The sequence below is a fragment of the Eucalyptus grandis genome, chromosome 8 (assembly GCF_016545825.1).
Source record: "Eucalyptus grandis isolate ANBG69807.140 chromosome 8, ASM1654582v1, whole genome shotgun sequence".
Lineage (NCBI taxonomy): Eukaryota > Viridiplantae > Streptophyta > Magnoliopsida > Myrtales > Myrtaceae > Eucalyptus > Eucalyptus grandis.
This window is the reverse complement of record NC_052619.1, coordinates 39,283,843-39,302,875: the sequence shown is the minus strand read 5'-3', so window position 1 is coordinate 39,302,875 and position 19,033 is coordinate 39,283,843. Positions and strand designations below refer to the sequence as shown.

Genomic DNA, 19,033 nt, shown 5'->3' with positions numbered 1-19,033 from the left:
AAGCCGGCCGATCTCCTTCTTGTAAAGCGGGTCCTCGAGCGCAAGTGTCGGCTACGCCTGTTCTCGAGTAGTGTTTTCTTTCTAAACGATTTAAGACCGAGTAAAGCGAAAACAAAAAATTGGCTACGTGGGTTGGAATTGGTAAACTAAGGGTCTATTTGATAACGATTCTATTCTAAGGAATAATTATTTTTTTTCAGATATAGTCATTTTCTATTTTTATTCCTGGGAACAATTTCTCAATAAAACAGCGTATCTAGTAACCGCACAAAATTTATATTCTCGGAATGAAAAAAGAATATGAATGCGCTTGGTATGATTCACAATGTAGAATTTCTTTTAAATTTTTTCTTATTCTTCCTTACCGCCGCCGACTGTTGCCGCCCGCCACAGCGTCGGCAGCAGTGGTCAATGGTGGTGGGCGACAGCAACGATCGTTGACAGTGGTCGGTCGATCGGCTAGTCGACAGGGCGGCGCGTCGACAATCATTGGCGGTGGGTAGCAATAGCCGGCAAGCGGTGGCCTCGATGGTCATTAGTGATGGGCTGTGGTGGGCCATGGCAAGCAACGGCGATGGCAACGGCAACCGGCCAATGGCGGCGGAGTCAATCGCCAGCGGCGGAGGCGCTTGGCTATTGACCGACAGCGACGAGTGATAGGCAGCGATGGTCAACCGACAAGGGCGGGAGGCCGGCAATGGTAGCCGGACAATAGGGGCAACAGCGAGGGGTGAAGGGCGACAAGGAAGAAGAAAAGAACAAATAATTTATTTCTAAAAATTGTTCCGAGGAACCAAAAACTAAGTTTTTTTACTTCTTGTTTCTATTCCAAATCTATTCCCAATCACATTTCTATTTTGGGGAATAGAAAAATTAATTAACGTTACAAAACGGATTTTTGTTCTTTATTTGTTCCCGAACAAAAGAACAGAAATTGGGAGGAACAGAAATGTTACCAAACAGAGCCTAATTGGGTTTGAATTTGGGTCTTGTGTAAACCCATATAAAGTTAGACCCAAATATCTTAAACCCATTTTCACCTATTTATAAAATATGGGTTTCTAACCCAATCTAGAGAGATCGCCCTCAAGCAGCAAAAAAATAAAAATAGATTCTCCATCCAAAACCGGATGCACCTAATTTGCACTCTTATCATTTTTAAAGTTAATTATATAAAAGCCTCCAACCATTACATTTGTGACAAATTTAACACAAATTAATTTTTAACCATAAAAAATCCAAAATGATACATTTTTAATAAATTTACCCTCTATTAGTTTCCGTTCAATACCCAAAATCACAAGCCGGTAGACCTATGACAAATGAAAAATAAAATCTCAAATTGGTACACATGTTGGTTACCACATATTATCCAATTCAGTAATTTGATAATAAAATCTTATGAAAATTAACGAAGAGTAAATTTGTCAGTTGTACAAATTTAGGACTTTTAGTTGTCAAAAAATTATTATGAAATAAATTTAGTACAAATATATCAATTTAAAAATTTTCGTGGTATTAACCATCATATTTGTTATACGAGCAAAGATTGGAAATTTTTTTGTTTTGAGATATGGACAATCACATGGGCCATAATTTTCATACCTCCAAGTGTTATGACATATTTAGTCGGGAATAGAAAATGAAAAGTCAAAGTTTGATTAAGCCATTTGGTCCCAAATAGAAAACGCTAATGGTAATTTTAAGGCACGCACAAGCGTGCGCATAAAATCAGGAAAAAAGAAAGAAAGGGAAGAGCAGAAGAGACAGGTACGGCAAAACTGGCATCTCCATGTATTAATCTTTGCGGCTAGCAATCCATTGGGTGCAAATGGGCATAAATTGGCCGTGAAACCTTTGACGTTTTCCGGTTTTGTGATTGGGTCTTATAATTATCGTGGGAGCAAAAGTTATGGCTCCTCTAACATCAAAATCCGTCATTGATATTGGAGCGAGCATTTGATTGTTTCCTGTGCATCGTATCCAATAATTTGCATGGTAATGGTATACTGCTTTTGAGTGAAATACCACGAATTAGACATTACGGATGCAAATAGGACGCTTTTTGAAAACGATCTTCTTTTTGCACAATATTTGTATCGATCGTAGCCCATTCGTCATTTATCGTATCCGGAAAGTTTGGCTATTTACACAACCCTTTACGAGAAATTTCACCCGAACTTGACAAGGTCAGGATATGCCAAGGCTTATATTATATTTTTATGGAATAAGAATTATACCATTTCAAAAAAAAAAAAAAAAATCAGAACAAGCTTTCCATTGACATATTATTCTCTCTCTTTTTTTTTGGAGGTCCGTAGAATATTTTGTGAACTCTGTAAGTTGGGCTAAATCTGTAAGTGAAGAAAAAGATGCTGGCATAAGCAGTGGAGTCAGCGTAGGGTCATCACCAGGGGCTAATGTGAGACTTTTGAAGATATTAATCCCTCATACGGTACTCTAGAGAACTTTCAATTGGGATATTTCGGAAAACCCCTTTACTATTTACATTCTCCTAAGGACATTTCCCCAAAACCGAACCAAATGAGTCCCTTGAGACCTTGCTTTTAGCATGTTTCCTCCAGTTAAGATTGATAGGGCCTTCGGTGCATGTTAAGAATGCCCCTAGTCTAACATTGAGAGATTCAAGTAGGAAAGAGGATCGATTTGTATTTACATCAACACGTGTATTCTTTGGCCGGACTATCATGTCTACCTCAGATGTTTTTTATCTGATTATGAGTGCATAATGGAAGTCAAACATGCTTTTACAAGGGAATTAAGAGTCTTTTTGATGTGATAAATTGTGTCTAAAGTACAATGAGATTGTTTACCTTTTAGCCTTTTTTATCCGTAACCGGTGCATAGAAAGTTCGATGCATGTCTACTCTCTAGTTACACGATCAAAATTGCTAATACAATTGGATCCACAATGATTTTTGTACTTCATGGGGCTCTAAATATGAAGGAATCAATTGTAAGAATGTGTCGCGATTCACATAATACCCTTGTCACTAGAGTTGCAAAAAAAAGTGCGAGCCTCCTCAGCCCTGGCATGGAAACCCTAGCAATGAAAGAGGCTCTACTGTGTCTGATCGAAGAAGCTGAACTAAAGTGTTTTAACTGGGGTGAGGACTAAGAGCGCATTAGTGGTGGAGTTCTTATCAGGCGCAGACCATAGTCCATGGGCTCTCCAAAACCTCATTAGGGAATGCAAAACCTACTTGACCTAATTTTATTTTTTTTTTTGTTCGGGTTGTGACCATGGCCCATAGCCCATGATGGTTGAGACCCAAAGCCGGCCCATAATATTCTGATAGTTCCCATGGAGGGAACGGATGAGGAAGTTCTTCATCTCAATTTTATAGGCACTTACAAGAGTGTGCATAAAAATAAATAAAGAAATCCTGGTATGAAAGAGTGGTTTTTTTTTTACTCCCATGCTTTGAGTCTCCGTTGATAAGAATTCTTCTTCTTCACGTCTACAAATTCGAGAAAAATTACCAAAAACTATATAAATCCATTGTACATATATCAATTCAGTTTTAAACTTTTAAATTTGGTCAATTTAGTTATAAACATTTTAATAAGTTGCCAATATAATCATTCTAGACAAATTTTCATTGAGATTCATTGACGTGGACACGGCTGTCCTATGTGACATAAACACTGATATGGACAATAAATTTTTACCTCCAATTTTAGTATGTGATTCTAGAGAAGTGCATATGCAAGAAGGAAGCTCGAGCTTAATGCAAATAGCTAAAATATCTACTGCTTTACATAATTATCAATATCATAAAAAGTTTTTCTATGTTTTAATCCTTACATATCCTACTACCGGCAAGGTGACAACTAGTTTTGGAATATTGAGGGATATCATTATTGCTTAACCTAATGCTTAGGGGTGAGCATGGTCCGGGTTGGGCTGGTCCACCCCCTAACCCTATGACCAATCCGCACAATGCTGGTCCTCAATTTTTGGGACCGAGGACCGACCCTATTGAGCTTGGGACCAGGGATCGGACCGACCCAATGGGTTCGGTTTAGTTCCAGGGTCAACCCGGGACCAACTGATAATTTTTTATTTCATTTTTTGTACTTCTTAAAAAAAAATGATCGAGGACCAAACCGACCCAATAGGTTCAATCTGGTCGATCACGTTTCAAGGTCAACCCAAGACTAACCAATAATTTTTTATTTCATTTTTTGTACTACTTGAAAGGGCAATCGAGGACCGTACCGACCCAATGGGTTCGATGATGAGCAATGTCAACTAAGAAAGGCAAGCGGTGAGGGTCAAGTGGGGGTGAGCGTCAAACAAAATGAGCATCGAATGTCAAACGGGAGCAACAAGCCAAGCGAGCATTGAGTGGCAAGCGGCACAAGTGACCCAAAGCAAATGAGACAAGTGTCGAGTGGCGAGCGAAGAAGTTTTTTCGATTTTAGCAAATTGAAGACTAAGATGACAAATAAGACAAAAGAAAACGAATACTAGAAGAGGATGCCATAAGGTGCCTTTTTGGACGCCGTGAAGATTCCTCACAAAAACATTTTCCTCCTTCGTAAATTATGACTATTGACGCCGTAAAAGACATTATAAACTTAAGTTATTGAAGAACAATATAAAGTTACGTGAACTCCTCATTAAAAAGCTATTTAATGTTGTTGACGTCATTTATTTTAAAATTTTCTCTATATAAAAAAATTATAAATAACATTATATATATATAGTCGGGGTTGGTTCGAGTTGAACCGATCCAGAACCTTCAAGACCGAGGACCGACTTGCACAGTACTGGTTCAAGATTTCTAGGACCAAGAACCGACCCAGTCTCCCTGGAAACCAGACCAGGACCGGCAAGGTTAGGCGGATCCAAAATCGGTCAAAGGTTGACTCTAGACCGATGCTCACCCCTACTAATGCTTGCATTGCATTGCATTTGCAGCTAAAACAATAATTGAACAAACATTGAATAAGATAGTACCTAAAGATTCACAAGCGACTAAATATTTATTCCATAAAGGCGTTTTTGGTCCAATCGTACCATGTAATCCTTTTTTGAATGGTGTATTGAGCGAGTTATTTAAGCTTCATGGTTTTTTTAATTAGAATTCACTTATTAAGTTAAGTGGAGCCTTAAGTATAATTATTTTATTTTATTTTATTTTATTTTATTTTATTTTATTTTATTTTATTTTATTTTATTTTATTTTATTTTATTTTATTTTATTTTATTACATTTTTTTATTTGTAGCTAACAATTAGGTAATTTATTGGATCAAAGTAAAAGTTCTAAGGAAAAATTTCTTTTTTTCTATGGTGACATAATCATGATAATTAATTGTAAATTGTATAAAGAATCATGCGGATGATTCTTTTTTTTAATACTGATATTACTGATCATTGATTAGGAAACCTCTATCAACAAGATTAAAAAAAAAAAAAAAAAAAATCGTTCCTTCTTCGAAATTCAAATTGGGCAAGGCAAATAAAATAAATCGAAGGTCATCTTTCCTTCTTGCTTTGTATGTATAAAGTATATATCAAATATAGATATAGAGTATCTCTTATTTTTACTATATTTTTTCGAGAATCTCTATTTTATTAAGAATCCAATTGTTGGATTGAATTCTCACAAACCCTTCGGGAATTTGTAAGAAACTATTTGTTTCTTTATTTATTAAATAAAACAAAATTAGAATTGAATTATAATTTTAACAAAATAGTTATCACACGTATATTTCTATACTTCATATAGAGATATAAAGAAGAATAAGTCTCAATTATTTAATTATCCATTCCTCACACTTATTATTTAATATATATATATATAGACACACATTCTAGTTAACTATATATAAATTATAATTATTCTAAGATATCTTTCTAACAACAACGGGTATAAATATTAAATAGAAGTATCGATTTTAGGACAACTTTTTTAACAACTTACCCTCTTGTCTTTGTGCCTATAGTGGGCCTGGTATTTCCCACAATTGTGATGGCTTTTTTGTCTCTCCATGTTCAACAAAGCAAGACTTCTTTGAGAGTTTTTTTTTTTTTTTTTTTTTTTTTTTTTTTTTTGAATGCTAAGACTTCTTTGAGAGTTAAAAGGGAAGAGAATGGAAAGATAAAAAGATTCCTCATATTCTGGAATAATTTACAATTGGACTACTACCTTGTTGACTCTCTATCTCACAATCCTTAAATTTGTTTATTTTCTAATCACCTATTTGTCAAATTTACTTTAGGGTCCAATCAGCACCAACTAGTACAGAACGTAACATTTTGTCTCACGGGCGACATTTTCCTCCATCTCTTGCTCCTTTTCTATGGAAGTAAATATAGATCGAGTAGTGATTAGTACATAGGGCAGTAAAGAGTTGGTGGACAAATCATTCTAAAAACAAGATAAAACAACTAGAGGGACACTCCGTCACCAGAATTTGCATCAGAGGAGAGCATGTTTGAAGAAAACTCAATCAATCGTTACCTGTAATTCCCTTCAATAGAGTACTAAGATGCAACAGTTGAACACCAGTGCTAGTATCCGACTTAATGATGAGCTTTCGATAAATAATTCAATCCCTTAGCTCATGGTAGAGCGTTGGGAAGTGCCTAGAATGCCAAAACACCATCGTCGTCCCTATCATTTGCTAAACTCGGAGACCCATCTGTGGCGAGAGTCTCCGATCATTCCCTCCACACTTGCATGTCCCAGATCGCCTTTGCCGGATCCGGCAGTATTATAGCTTGAACCTCCCAAAGAGGGGGTTCGACCCATTGATTTCGACAGAGGAGGAGCTAGCCTGCTTCATGTTGAGGGATGCGAGGGGCGAGCCGTCCCGCTATGGAAGCTGCAACGTCGGTGGAAATGGGAGTGCTTTTTGCAGTCCCATCGTGAGACGCTTCGTTGTTCATGTTACACGCCATAGGGCCCAGATGGCAAACAATTTTACGCTCTTTCAGGGGCCTTGACTGATAAATTACAAGTTTACGGATATTAATAACATGTAAACTAAACTAAAATTCAAATATGGTTTTAAAAGGATTTTGAGCTCGGTCTATGGGCCAACCATTGGACACCCAAATTTTTAAACCAACGGACACGAGTGAGACGATACTCATTACATGACTTCAAGTAATACAGATCAAATTCGTTCGAGTTATCATGTTAAAGGATCTCCATACTATAATCTTTCAAGAAATTAACCTTAGTCCATTAATTATTTAGGGATGCTAAAATTGTACACTTCTTAAGTTTTTCATGTCGTATTTAAACCCATCATTTTGCAATGTTTTGGACCTCTTTTGTCTACCTGTGAATTCCATCAAACTCTCATTTTGGAACGGATTTCAACAAGGCATGATAACTCAGTATGCCAGGCCAACCATATCCGTTACCGGTGCAACAACAAATGCCCAAAATAGAGAGAGGGATGAACAATGTTGCCAGTATCTATATAAACCATCATTTTTCTCCTAAGAGAAAGGCCTAAAGCTGCATTGGCCTCCTCAGGATGCTATTGATGCTCACGATCATTCCTAAAGCTGCACTGGCCTAAAGCTGTATAGTCGCTCCTATTTTCAGTCTATTTGATTATTCAAAAACATTGGAGATACATCACCAAAGTAAATTCATTAGACAACGACCTTCTTAAAGGTGCGCAAGAACATTAGCTATCATGCATTCACGCGCTTTGCACAAGGCCTCCAAAGGCTCTCTCTTGGGCATTGTGAGTCCCGTCCCCTCAGACAAGTCCACCAATTCTTCGCCAACTCGTTCCCATTCGAAGCATTGAATAAGCGCTGCCAGGGCCAAGCTCACCACTCTATTGGCAAGGCCAGCACCGGGACAACTTCTCCTCCCCATGCCAAACGGCAATAGTCGGTAGGCATGATCACCTTCCAATCCATTGTACCTCTCCGGTTTAAAATTTGTGGGATCGTCCCACACTTTTGGGTCTCTCTGAATTGCCCATGCATTAACCAGGATCATGGTGCCTCGGGGCACGTCAAACCCACCAATCGTGCAATCCTCAGCAGACTCATGAGGCACTAGGAGTGGCCCTGGTGGAAACAATCGGAGTGCCTCATTGATGATGTTATGAAGGCAAGGCAGCTTGTGGGTGTCGACTTCATCAACTAGACGGTCTCGGCCAACAATGTCGTCTAGTTCTACTTGAGCTTTTTTCATGACGTCCAGGTGGTTGAGCAAGAGGGACATGGCCCATTCTATTGTCACCGCAGATGTGTCTGTACCCGCACCTATTATTGACTGCCAAAAATTGTGTTTAAGAAATTAAGGATATACTCAATTCTTTCAAAAATAGATGAAACTAGCTTTCAAAATCGAAGAACAATCATGTTAAGATGTGAAGAGGCAAATGTAAAAGGAATAGATTCAGTTTAAGTAAAGTGCAAACTCTATCTGTTTCATGCATCATCTAGACATAGAAGTGTTTCAAATTCCAATTTCTATTAATTCGAGCTAATGTCAACCTCTGCCAGAGGATGGCGTGGAAAAGATCTTGCCTCCTTGCCACCATTATAAAACGAAATTTGCCTCCGAACGGCATGACTTTTCACCATGTCAATTTTCCACCGCAGCTTGTCGATGATGGCAAGTTATTTTAGACAACATACTTTTCTATGGTTCGAACAGCTTGAATCCATCGAAGTTGCAAAAACATGCGTAAGTTCAAGGAAAAGAAAATGAGGATCCCAGTTAAGCCATTTACTGCACACACGACTAAAGATCCATGGACTTGACTAATTGACATTTTTACGAGCTCTTTCTTTCTGACCTATCTCCTCTTTCATCTTTTCAATGAACAACAATCTAGATAGCAGCTACCATTCAAGAAAGAAAAAATCAGGTATGATCCTGATTCACATGAATCATTAGATGTGAACGCAACTCACATCCACAGTTGGATGAGATGAACCCCATATGAGGCCCATGTGATTTAGCATAAGCATTGGGTTCACATCGATTCGAATCATAATTTAAAGGGTAAGAAACAAGACCCTATTACTCAAAATAAAAAGAAAAATAAGACCTTTCAGAGCATATACAATACTGAAGGACACTATGACTAATACATGAAACCGGTTTCGAACTCTATCAAGCAAAGTCAAGTATATTTAAATTAACATCAATTGTCAGATTTGTGGTATCCAAACAAAACAAGTCATTGCTAACGATCCTAATTCATATAGATACATGTATACTTTGATTCTAATCCGTCATCCAGGTGTAAGGATTAAAGAAAGATCTTTGCTTGGGAATGAGTCAAAGTTTTGTTCACTTCATGGTATACTGAAAAACTAAAATTTGCTTGCCTCTCATTTTTTAATGATTAAATGACAGTTTTTAATTTATTATGAGAATAACAATCTATTCTAAATCACAAATAATCAAATCACAAATAATTACAAAACTTGTTGTAGGATCCATTTTTTCAAAAATTTGTTACTCACAATAAACGGTTATTCTATGCTAGCAAAATATTTTTATATAATCAACACGTCATTTTTAATTATATTAAATTTTTGCAATCCTATATATTAAGTAAATTTATTTATTAAATGAAGGGTATGAGTTAGATTCAACCGAATCCAATAATTAAGAAACATGGCACTCTGTATGCATAAATCAAGTGAATAGAACATGTACATTGATCTGGCCTTTGATGATGTCGTCCGAGTAGCCCTCCGAGAGCATCGTCTCGATCATTGTCTTGCTCTCCTCCTCTCGGCTGCCGTCGGCATCGCTTCTCTTCCTTCTCGACCTGTGTTCGTCTATCATCCCCTGCAAGATCACATCGGACCTGTTGGCCGCGTCCACCATCCTCCGCTCTCTACCCTTGAAGTCCACCACCTTCCTCAGCACCGGCAAGAAATCGCCCGGGTCCGTTCCGCTCAGCTCGAATTCCTCCTTTATCAGCTCCCTGTACTCCCTCGCCACCTCGGCGTCGCCAGCGTCGACGGCGGCCCCAGAGTAGCGCTTCCCAGAGATCATCCTCATGATGATGTTGAAGGACATCTCCTGCAGCCTCGAACTCATCTCCACCCTCGCAAAACCGCCGCCCTGGGAGGAGGAGGCCGCCTCGTAGAGGCTCCTCATGAGTGCCTGACCTCCTCCTGCCGGATGGCGAGGGAGCCGGTGAGGCGGTGCGGCGAAAGGATCTCCACGGCCGTGAGGCGGCGGAGGTTGCGCCAGTGGGGGCCGTAGGGGGCGGTGCCGATGTTGGTGTTGCCGTAGGCCATGATCTCGCCCGCGAGCGTGCGGGGGCGGTTGGCGAGGGCGATGTCGTTCCTGGTGAAGCACTCCTCGGCCGCGGACGGGGAGGATATGACGACCGCGGGCCGAGAGCCTAAGGAGAGGGAGAGGACAGGGCCATAGCGGTCGGAGAGGGACTGAAGGGTGCGGTGGACAGGCTCTTTTATGAGGTGGAGGTGGCCGATGATGGGGAGTGAAGGCGGGGCCGGCGGGAGATTTCTCTTGCTGCTTCTCTGCAATTTGAAAAGGTAGAGAAGGAAGAGGAGGGAGGTTACCGAGAGGATGTACACCCACGTGTCTTCCATGGACAACATCTGTTGGAGGCCGCCTTGTGGAGAGAGAGAGATGGAATGGGTACAGAGACGCAAGGTGTTGCAGGTCTTAATAGGGTACGTCGGGTCAAGCTTTTCACACTTCAGACCATTTCTGAGGATTAACTATTAAGTAATGATGCGCATCATCAAAATTATATACATAAACGTATGCAAAAAAAAAAATCTTAAAACTTATTGTATTAATAGCAATTCAATCGTAAAATTTCGATTAAATTAATTTAATTCTAAATATTTCCATATTAATACTAATTTAGTCTAATTGAACAATTTAAATCGGAAATTATTGTCGTGAATATCGACCATCTTATATGACCATTTATATTAAATCACATGCACTTGTCAATATATTGCTCATTACTTCCTTGTTGACACCCATCACGTTCTATCAATTAGTCATGCTAATCGAACTTGATTTTGTTTAGTCAATAACTTTGTTTTATCATTATAGGCTGACTTAAGAAATTTTTCCGTGTTTCGATGGTCTTAACACTTTCTCATTGGTAGTGGACTGTGTTAATATCATATTCAAAGCCATAATTCATGTAGGGCGAATGGCATCAATCTTCTTAACTTAAAACTCTTTGACATCAAAGTTGGCTTTTTTAGAGTGCCAAAGCCTATAAAAATCTATAGATTATGAGGGTTGGTTAAGATCCAAACTTCAATATCGTGTCCCAGAAATATTATGTACCAAAATAAAAAAGAATTCTAACCCTAACTCCGAGCCAAAATGCGATATGGTTTTATTTCTTCTTTCATTTGATCTAGTAGATCACCTTTAATGTTCAACAAAATTGTATCGCATTATTCAATATATAAATTCCCTTGAGAGGTCTAATTGAAAATTCCAAACAGTGCCCCTTCTGCTTTTCCAAACAGTGATCACGTGTGATCACTTTCTTTTTGGACAAGCAAAAGCAGAAGGGTCATGCTTGAGTTTGTATGTCCACACGTGATCACTTTCTTTTGGACAAGCAAAAGTAGAAGGGGCATTGTTTGGATTTTTCAATTAGACCCCTCAAGGGTTGAATATTGCGATACAATTTTGTTGGACATTAAAGGTGATCTACTAGATCAAATATGTGGAATTATTTTTTATGAACTCTGCTTTTTCCTTTTATTGATAAGATCGATGGATGCTTGGATACTGTGGACGCATGTGCCGTCTGGGTCCATGACAAATTGACCTGCGCTTAATGGCGTGCGGGTGCTGTACACCACATGACTTAGTCAACTGCGCTGAAAACAAAATATATACGACCGTTCGTTTCGTGCGGTTTCCCAGGCCACTCATGATGAGAGAAAAGAAGCTGAAATCGAAGAATTACGGTCAAAGATAATGTCCTGTTGCTTCGTGGCAGTCGATCGTGGGAAGAAGAATGCGAACACGGGAGCCACCGGATCAGACTGGGGACCCTTCTTCTGTCTGCCCAGGCCAGAAGGTCGAAACGCATCAACTTAATAAAAAGCGCAGGATTGCGTAGATTCTCCGTTCAAAACTAGATGCACCTAGTGTGCACCCTCATCACATTCATCATACGAGCAGAGATCGAGAACATGCCCGGTAAGTTTCGTACCGTCAACTGTCATGACTCGTTTCGTCGGAAATGGAAGACTAAAAGTCATAATTTGATTAGGTGATTTGGTCCGATATAGAAGACGCTAATAGAAATTCTATAGGCACCCACCAGCGTGCGCATAAAATCAGGGAAAAAAGGAAAAGATTCTGGTATGGGTGGAGTTGTTTTCTGGAAGAGGAAAAGAGATGAGCACAGAAAACTGATATCTCCACAGGTTAATCTTTGTGGCTAGAAATCAATTGGGTGCATTCGTTGGGTTCAAGTGGGCATAAATTGGCCGTGAAACCTTTGACGTTTTCTGCTTTTATGGTTGGGTCATAGTCTTATCGCGGGAGCGAAAGGTATGGCTCCCGCTACCATCAAAACCCGTCACTGATATTGGAGCTGAGCATTGATTGTTTCTTGGGCGCTGTCGTTCAATAATTCGCTACGCTAATTCCAAGAAATGCCGCCAGTTAGACCTCACGGATACGAATATGACGCTTCGATCATAGTCAATATGTCGTTTGTCATATCTGAAATGTTTGATTGTTGATGGAATCCCTTCATGAGAAATTTCTACTCGAACTTGAAAATGTCAGAAGTGCCGAGGCTTATATTATACTGTTTAAATTATGCCATTAAAAAAATTTCAGACTAAGTTTTCCAATGACATATCATCCGCTTTTTTGGAGGTCTGTAGAATATTTTGTCAATTACATGAGTTTGGGCCAAATCTGTAAGTGAAGAAGAAGATGCTGGCATAAGCGGCCCAGTCAGCGTGGGAGGCAACACGTGTCACCAAGGGCTAATGTGAGACTTTTAAAGGGGTTAGAACTTTCAACCGTGTTTCGAAGTCTTGATATAGGGACCTCTACTTTGGCATGTTTCCTCCGGCTAAGAATGACATGGCCTTCCGTGCATGTTAAGAATGTGACTAGTCTCAGATCAAGAGATTCAAGTTGCAAAGACTCCAACTTGCATGGACACATGTATTCTTTGACCAAACTGTCACGTCTACTTTAAATGGTTATGATCTAATTGCGAATGCATATGAGAGTCAAGTGTGCTTTTATGAGGGAATTGAGACACTTTTTGATGTGATAAATTGAGTTCAAGGTACAATGAGATTGTTTAATAATAATCTTTTGTAACCTTAATCGGTGCATAAAAAGTTTAATGTATGTGTACTCTTGGATTGCACGATCAAAATTGCTTGTATAAATTGATCCACAACAATTTTTGTACTTATATGGGGGCTTCGAATATGGATGGATTGACTAGCGCATGCTGCAATTCACATGGTACGCTCATCACTGGATTTGCAGAAAAGAGCGCAAACCTTCTTAGCCCTCGGCGTGGAAACCTAGTAGTGAAAGAGACTTTGTTGTGTCTAATCATAAATGATGAACTAAAGCAGCGTATGGAGATGTTAACTGATACTACGATGATGGAGCTCTTATCGGGCGCAAACCAAAGTCCATGGGCTCTTTGAAACCTCACAAGGAATGCAAAAGCTCCCTAGCCTAGTTAAAAGGAGTTACAATAGTCCATTGTCCCCGATAAGCCAACCACCTAGTAGATTGGATTAAGAAAGCCCACCGAAAAGGAATCCTTCCTCATAATTGACTATCTAAGCCTCCCCAACTCCTTTAGGATATTTTATGTTTAGAAACTAGTCATCTATGTTTTACTAGTAATGCATTTTGAAAGAAAAAAGTTATTTCCGACCTTAAAAAAAACTAAGATTAAGTCGAGCCAATTAGGTACAAGTAGGATTTATTAGAACTCGGTCCGTTTCGAATCCGCCTATGATGGGCGGACCCAAAGCCGGCCCATAATATTCTAATGGTTCCCATGGGGGGAATGGATGCGGAAGTTCTTCATCTCAACTTTACAGGCGCTCACAAGAGTGTCCATAAAATAAATTAAAGAAATCCTTATATAAATGAGTGGGCTTTTTCACTCCCACGCTTTGAGTCTCCGTTGATAAGGAGTAGTCTTCTTCTTCACATGTACGAATTCGAGGAAAAATTACTAAAAAAATTATAAATATGTTGTGTGGATATTAATTCAGTCTTAAACTTTTTAATTTGATCAATTTAATCCAAAATCTTCAACAACTTGCCAATATAATCTTTTTGGCCAAATTTGGACCAAGATTCATTGACATGGACATGGCCGTCCTATGTGATACAATAAATCTTAACCGTCAATCTTGGTGTATGCTTTTGAAGAAGCACATATACAAGATGGAAGCTCAAGCTTAACACAAAGAGCTAAAATATCTATTGTTTTATATAACTATTAATCCCATAAAAACTTTTCTATGTATCAATCCTTTTATATGCATAAAAAATAATTTATGCGTATCAAAATTCACTCAACTCAATTAGGTAACATCTCCTATTTCTGACGAGTGATTGCTGGTTTTGGGATGTTGGAGGATATCATTATTGCCGAACTTAATGCTTAAATTGCATTCGCAAGTAAAAGAGTAATTGAACAAATATTGAATAAAATACTACTTGAAGGTTCATAAGTGACTGAATCAAACCACATAATCCTATAAAGGGTGTTTTGAGTGAGTTATACAAGTTTCACGCTTTTTTTCCCTTTGAATTAAAATTCACTTATTAAGTCAAGTGGAACCTTAAGTAAACTCATTCTTTTTTCGTGTAGGAAGATAAAGAAGAATAAATCTCATTTATTTAATTATTCATTTCTTGCACTTAATATATATATATACTCAATATAATTATATATGAATAACAATTACAGGAATAACTATTAAATCGAGGTACCAATTCTATGACAATACTTGACAACTTACCCTCTATCTTTGTGCCTTTAATGGGCCTAATATTTTTGTCAATTGTAATGGCTTCTTTTATCTCTCAATGTTCAACAAAACAAGACTTCTTTGAGAATTAGAAGGGAAGAGAATAGAAAGATAAAAGGATTCCTCATATTTTGTATTAATTGACAATTGAGCTGCTATGTTGTTGACTTTCTTTCTCACACTCACTCAAGAGTGTTAACATACTATTCACAACTAGTAGAGTGTACTAATATCTATTTCTCTATCTACAACAGTGCAAACCATAGCATGTAAGATAGCATGTAAGATAGCTAATGTCTTTGTCAACAACTTTTGATCAAAAATAGCCGGAATGACTACATTGGAAAATGATCAAAAGGTTTAAAACTAAATTAGCCAAATTAAAAAATTTATGACTAAATCAACATATACACAATAGGTTTATAACCTTTTTGGTAATTATCCCCAACTCTGAGAAGAGCAAAATAAAAGCACAACAAATTGATTTTTCCATAATTCAAACTTTGTAGCTAACAATCTATTGGGTTCGTGGTTAGATCAAGTATTAAAAGTACAAAAATTGATTTCTCCATAAATTAATCTTTGTGGCTAACAATCTATTGGGTGCGTCATTAGATCAAGTGGCATTTCTCGGTTTCTCTAATGGGTAATCGATCATTAGTAATATGTGTATAGATAACACACCCTTTGATCAAGGTGCGATTTTTTATTTTATTTTTTTGTCAGGAATTGAAATATTACATTACTAGGAAAGTTAGTAGAGCCCGATATATGTGCTTTAGTACAAACAAGCTTCCAAAAGGGATAGGGAGGGGACAAAGCTCAATTCGGAGGTGAAGAGTCTCTCCAATAGACTTTAGCAATCCAGTCCGTCATTAAATTGGCCTCTCTAAAGCAATGGGTTATATGGATATTTGAGAATGACAATTACATATCTTAGCATTTCAAGATAAGATCATGTGCTTCTCACCTGAATTGATTTAAACTCCGCAAGGCATTGCCTAAGTCACGGCCATCAAGAAGCCAGAGAGCTTAAGGCAAAAAGCTTCCACCGCCAAAGCAAGCGACAACGCCACTGATCTCGCCACTCTATTCATCAACTTCCCGACAAAATGGCAATAGATGCACGGTATCGAGCCTTCATTAGCTCAATTTCGTATGATCCCTATATATTTATGTATCAACCAAAGCACGTTTTCAAAATCATGACAAACGACGAAGGTACAATTAACACGATGCCGATCAATTTTAAAGTGGGGGCATTGCATGACAAAAACCAGTCCGTATGAACACACGCCTATACATACATACATATAAATAAATATATTTATACGTGTGAGTGTAAGGACATGTTCGAGAGTCATATGGGAAGAGAAGAGAAAGAGAAAAGATTACTCATGTTCTAGAATAATTGACAATTGAACTGCTAGGTTGTTGACTCTCTTCTCATACTCGACTCGCGAGTGTTATCGTACCAACAATTCGTGGCTGGCACAGGGTACTAATATACTATTTCTCTGGCCATTGACACACTGGTTAGAAAGGCTCTATCTGTTGCTGACTTAGATTATATCGGGATTCACTGGTCGAATACGGTCTCCTCACTTCCAACGCAAGCCAGTACGAACATCATTTGTCCTCAGCCCATAATCGCATGATGGAACGAATTAAACGCCATGGTTCTAGCAAACTCAAATTGAACGCTAACCAATGATTTCCCACGAGACCAAAATATAGAATTCGGATAAAGTTAGAACGTCGCAATTAATTCTATCTCCCCTGCCACCTTGAAATGAATAAAATTATCAGAATCTTTCCGGTAATTACTCCCTTTTTACCGAATTCCATCCGGGCCAGTCAGTGAGGAAATAATACTTTAGCAAATCAACCACATTTATTGGGGACGGCATTCCGATATTCTTTCCTAAAACAAGCAAGCCTTCGTTGCTCGAAGCTGGCACCAGTTTTGTTTCCTTAAACAGCCACATTTATTGGGGACAGCATAATCTAGGAACACTTTTACTTCAACCATGTTATAGCCATTACGGCCAAACCCTACTCCGGTTCGGACACATTATAAAAGATCTTTCTCATCTCTTCTCCAGTCGAAAATCAATATCTTTCATTGTCGCTTCCTAGCACAATGACGATCCCAATCTTTTACTCTCTGCTCTCCGTCCTCCTGGCCCTCCTCCTCCGTCCGAGCTCAGGAGACACGCTCCCTCAGGACATATTCATCCTCGCCGGCCAGAGCAACATGGCTGGGCGAGGCGGTGTTGAAAACGACAAGTGGAACGGCTTCGTGCCGCCGCAGTGCAGGCCCAACCCGTCCATACTCCGGCTCAGCGCCCAGCTCACCTGGTCTGAGGCGGCGGAACCGCTCCACGCGGACATCGACGTGGATCGTGTCTGTGGGGTCGGCCCTGGGATGAGTTTCGCCAACGCCATCAAATCCAAAGACCCCAAGCTCGGGGTGGTGGGGCTTGTGCCCTGCGCTGTCGGCGGGACCAAGATCGCGCAGTGGGCCCGCGGGACCCCCTTGTACAACCAGATGGTGAGTCGAGCCACAGCGGCCGTAAAGAGCGGGGGCACCATAAGGGCGTTGCTTTGGTATCAAGGGAAAGCGACACGGTGGTTCAGGCGGACGCTGAGACGTACAGGACCAACATGGAGAAGCTCATCGGGGACATTCGCACCGATCTTAACAACCCTTCTCTTCTCATAATCCAGGTAAAATTAATTAGAGCTTGTTCATCGTCTTTCTATTGCAACGATCAAAGGTCATGTTTCCATGTTGGTTCCTTTAATCTTAACGTTTTCGATGTGATTAGATTCTCTTCTACGGAATGTTGCATATATCTTTGGTTACTCAAGTATGCTATAGCGTCCTTTTGCTGATAATCAACCAAAAGCAAGGTGTTACTCATGTCACAAAAACATGTTTCATATCTTAGGATATGGAGAAATCAATTGCTTAATCACGATTGAGGCTTCACTTTTAAATTTAGTGGTTATGATTTTTTGGAGGCATCGTATGTGTAAAAATAATTCGGGTCCAATATATGAATGTCGCAAATTAGCCTAGGTAAGGCTAATCATATTAAGTTGTATGATCATCTAGAATTCTAGTTTGAAATTTGAATTATCTTAACCACCGGTCATATTACCTGTGGAAGACCTTTTATATTTAATAGTAATAGACAGCAGCCACTATCCAAATTCCCAAGAAGCTGCCAAAGTCTAAAAGGGTCAATCTCAGGACCTTGGAACTAAGCCTATGGGATTCAGACGATCTTGACACAAGCTTTGAATTGCACTTCATTAACTTCCCATTGTCTCAATGAAGTAGGAGCGATGGACAGAATTCTCAAATAGGAGAGTACTACGATTCAAGCCCTTAACATATGCTATCAGTCTCGAAATTATGTTAAGACAATCGATTGCTCCACCATCCTCCTAATGATTGAACTTGATTGATCTATCGACAAGGCAGCCCTTCGCGAGCAACACAGAATAACGTTTTTACTAGCTTCGTCACCCTTGACATTAGTATGTGTTTTGGTGTTTTGATCTCAGGTGGCCCTTGCATCAGGAGAAGGGAAATTCGTGGACACGGTGAGGAGCGCGCAGCTTGGCATAACGCTGCCCAATGTGAAGTACGTGGACGCAAAGGGCCTGGACCTCAAGACGGATCATCTTCACCTCACCACCACCAGTCAGGTTCGCCTCGGTTCCATGTTGGCCGATGCCTTTCCCGCTTCTCAGTGAATGGTTTCTTCTCCAGCATCAACAATTTCTCGAAGCCTGTAGTTCTTCTGATGTATGGAGGAAGTACTTGGCATTAAGTTGCATAACAGAAAAGTGGCCTTTTAATTGAGATAAAAAAGTTACGCGACTTTCGTCTGACGTGGTGCCACTTTTTGATTGGTCTTCTGCATTTCCGGTGGCTTAAAGGATCGCAGACATAATAACTTTCTGGTTGATCATGACAGTGATTGAAAGATAGTAA

General features: G+C 39.3%; 2 protein-coding genes across 2 annotated transcripts; one reads left to right on the top strand and one right to left on the bottom strand.

Annotated features, from left to right (window-relative positions):
* Positions 1-7,443: 7,443 nt before the first annotated feature.
* LOC104447861 (cytochrome P450 81Q32) lies at positions 7,444-10,691 on the bottom strand. The gene is given in 3 exon segments (XM_010061589.3): positions 7,444-8,281; positions 9,683-10,135; positions 10,138-10,691. Coding segments are annotated over 3 exon segments (1,539 nt in total). The 5' UTR covers positions 10,603-10,691; the 3' UTR covers positions 7,444-7,660.
* A 6,476-nt stretch (positions 10,692-17,167) lies between these two features.
* On the top strand, positions 17,168-18,792 carry LOC104451135 (probable carbohydrate esterase At4g34215). Its single transcript, XM_010065871.2, is given in 3 exon segments — positions 17,168-17,642; positions 17,645-17,754; positions 18,601-18,792. Coding segments are annotated over 3 exon segments (777 nt in total).
* Positions 18,793-19,033: the final 241 nt, after the last annotated feature.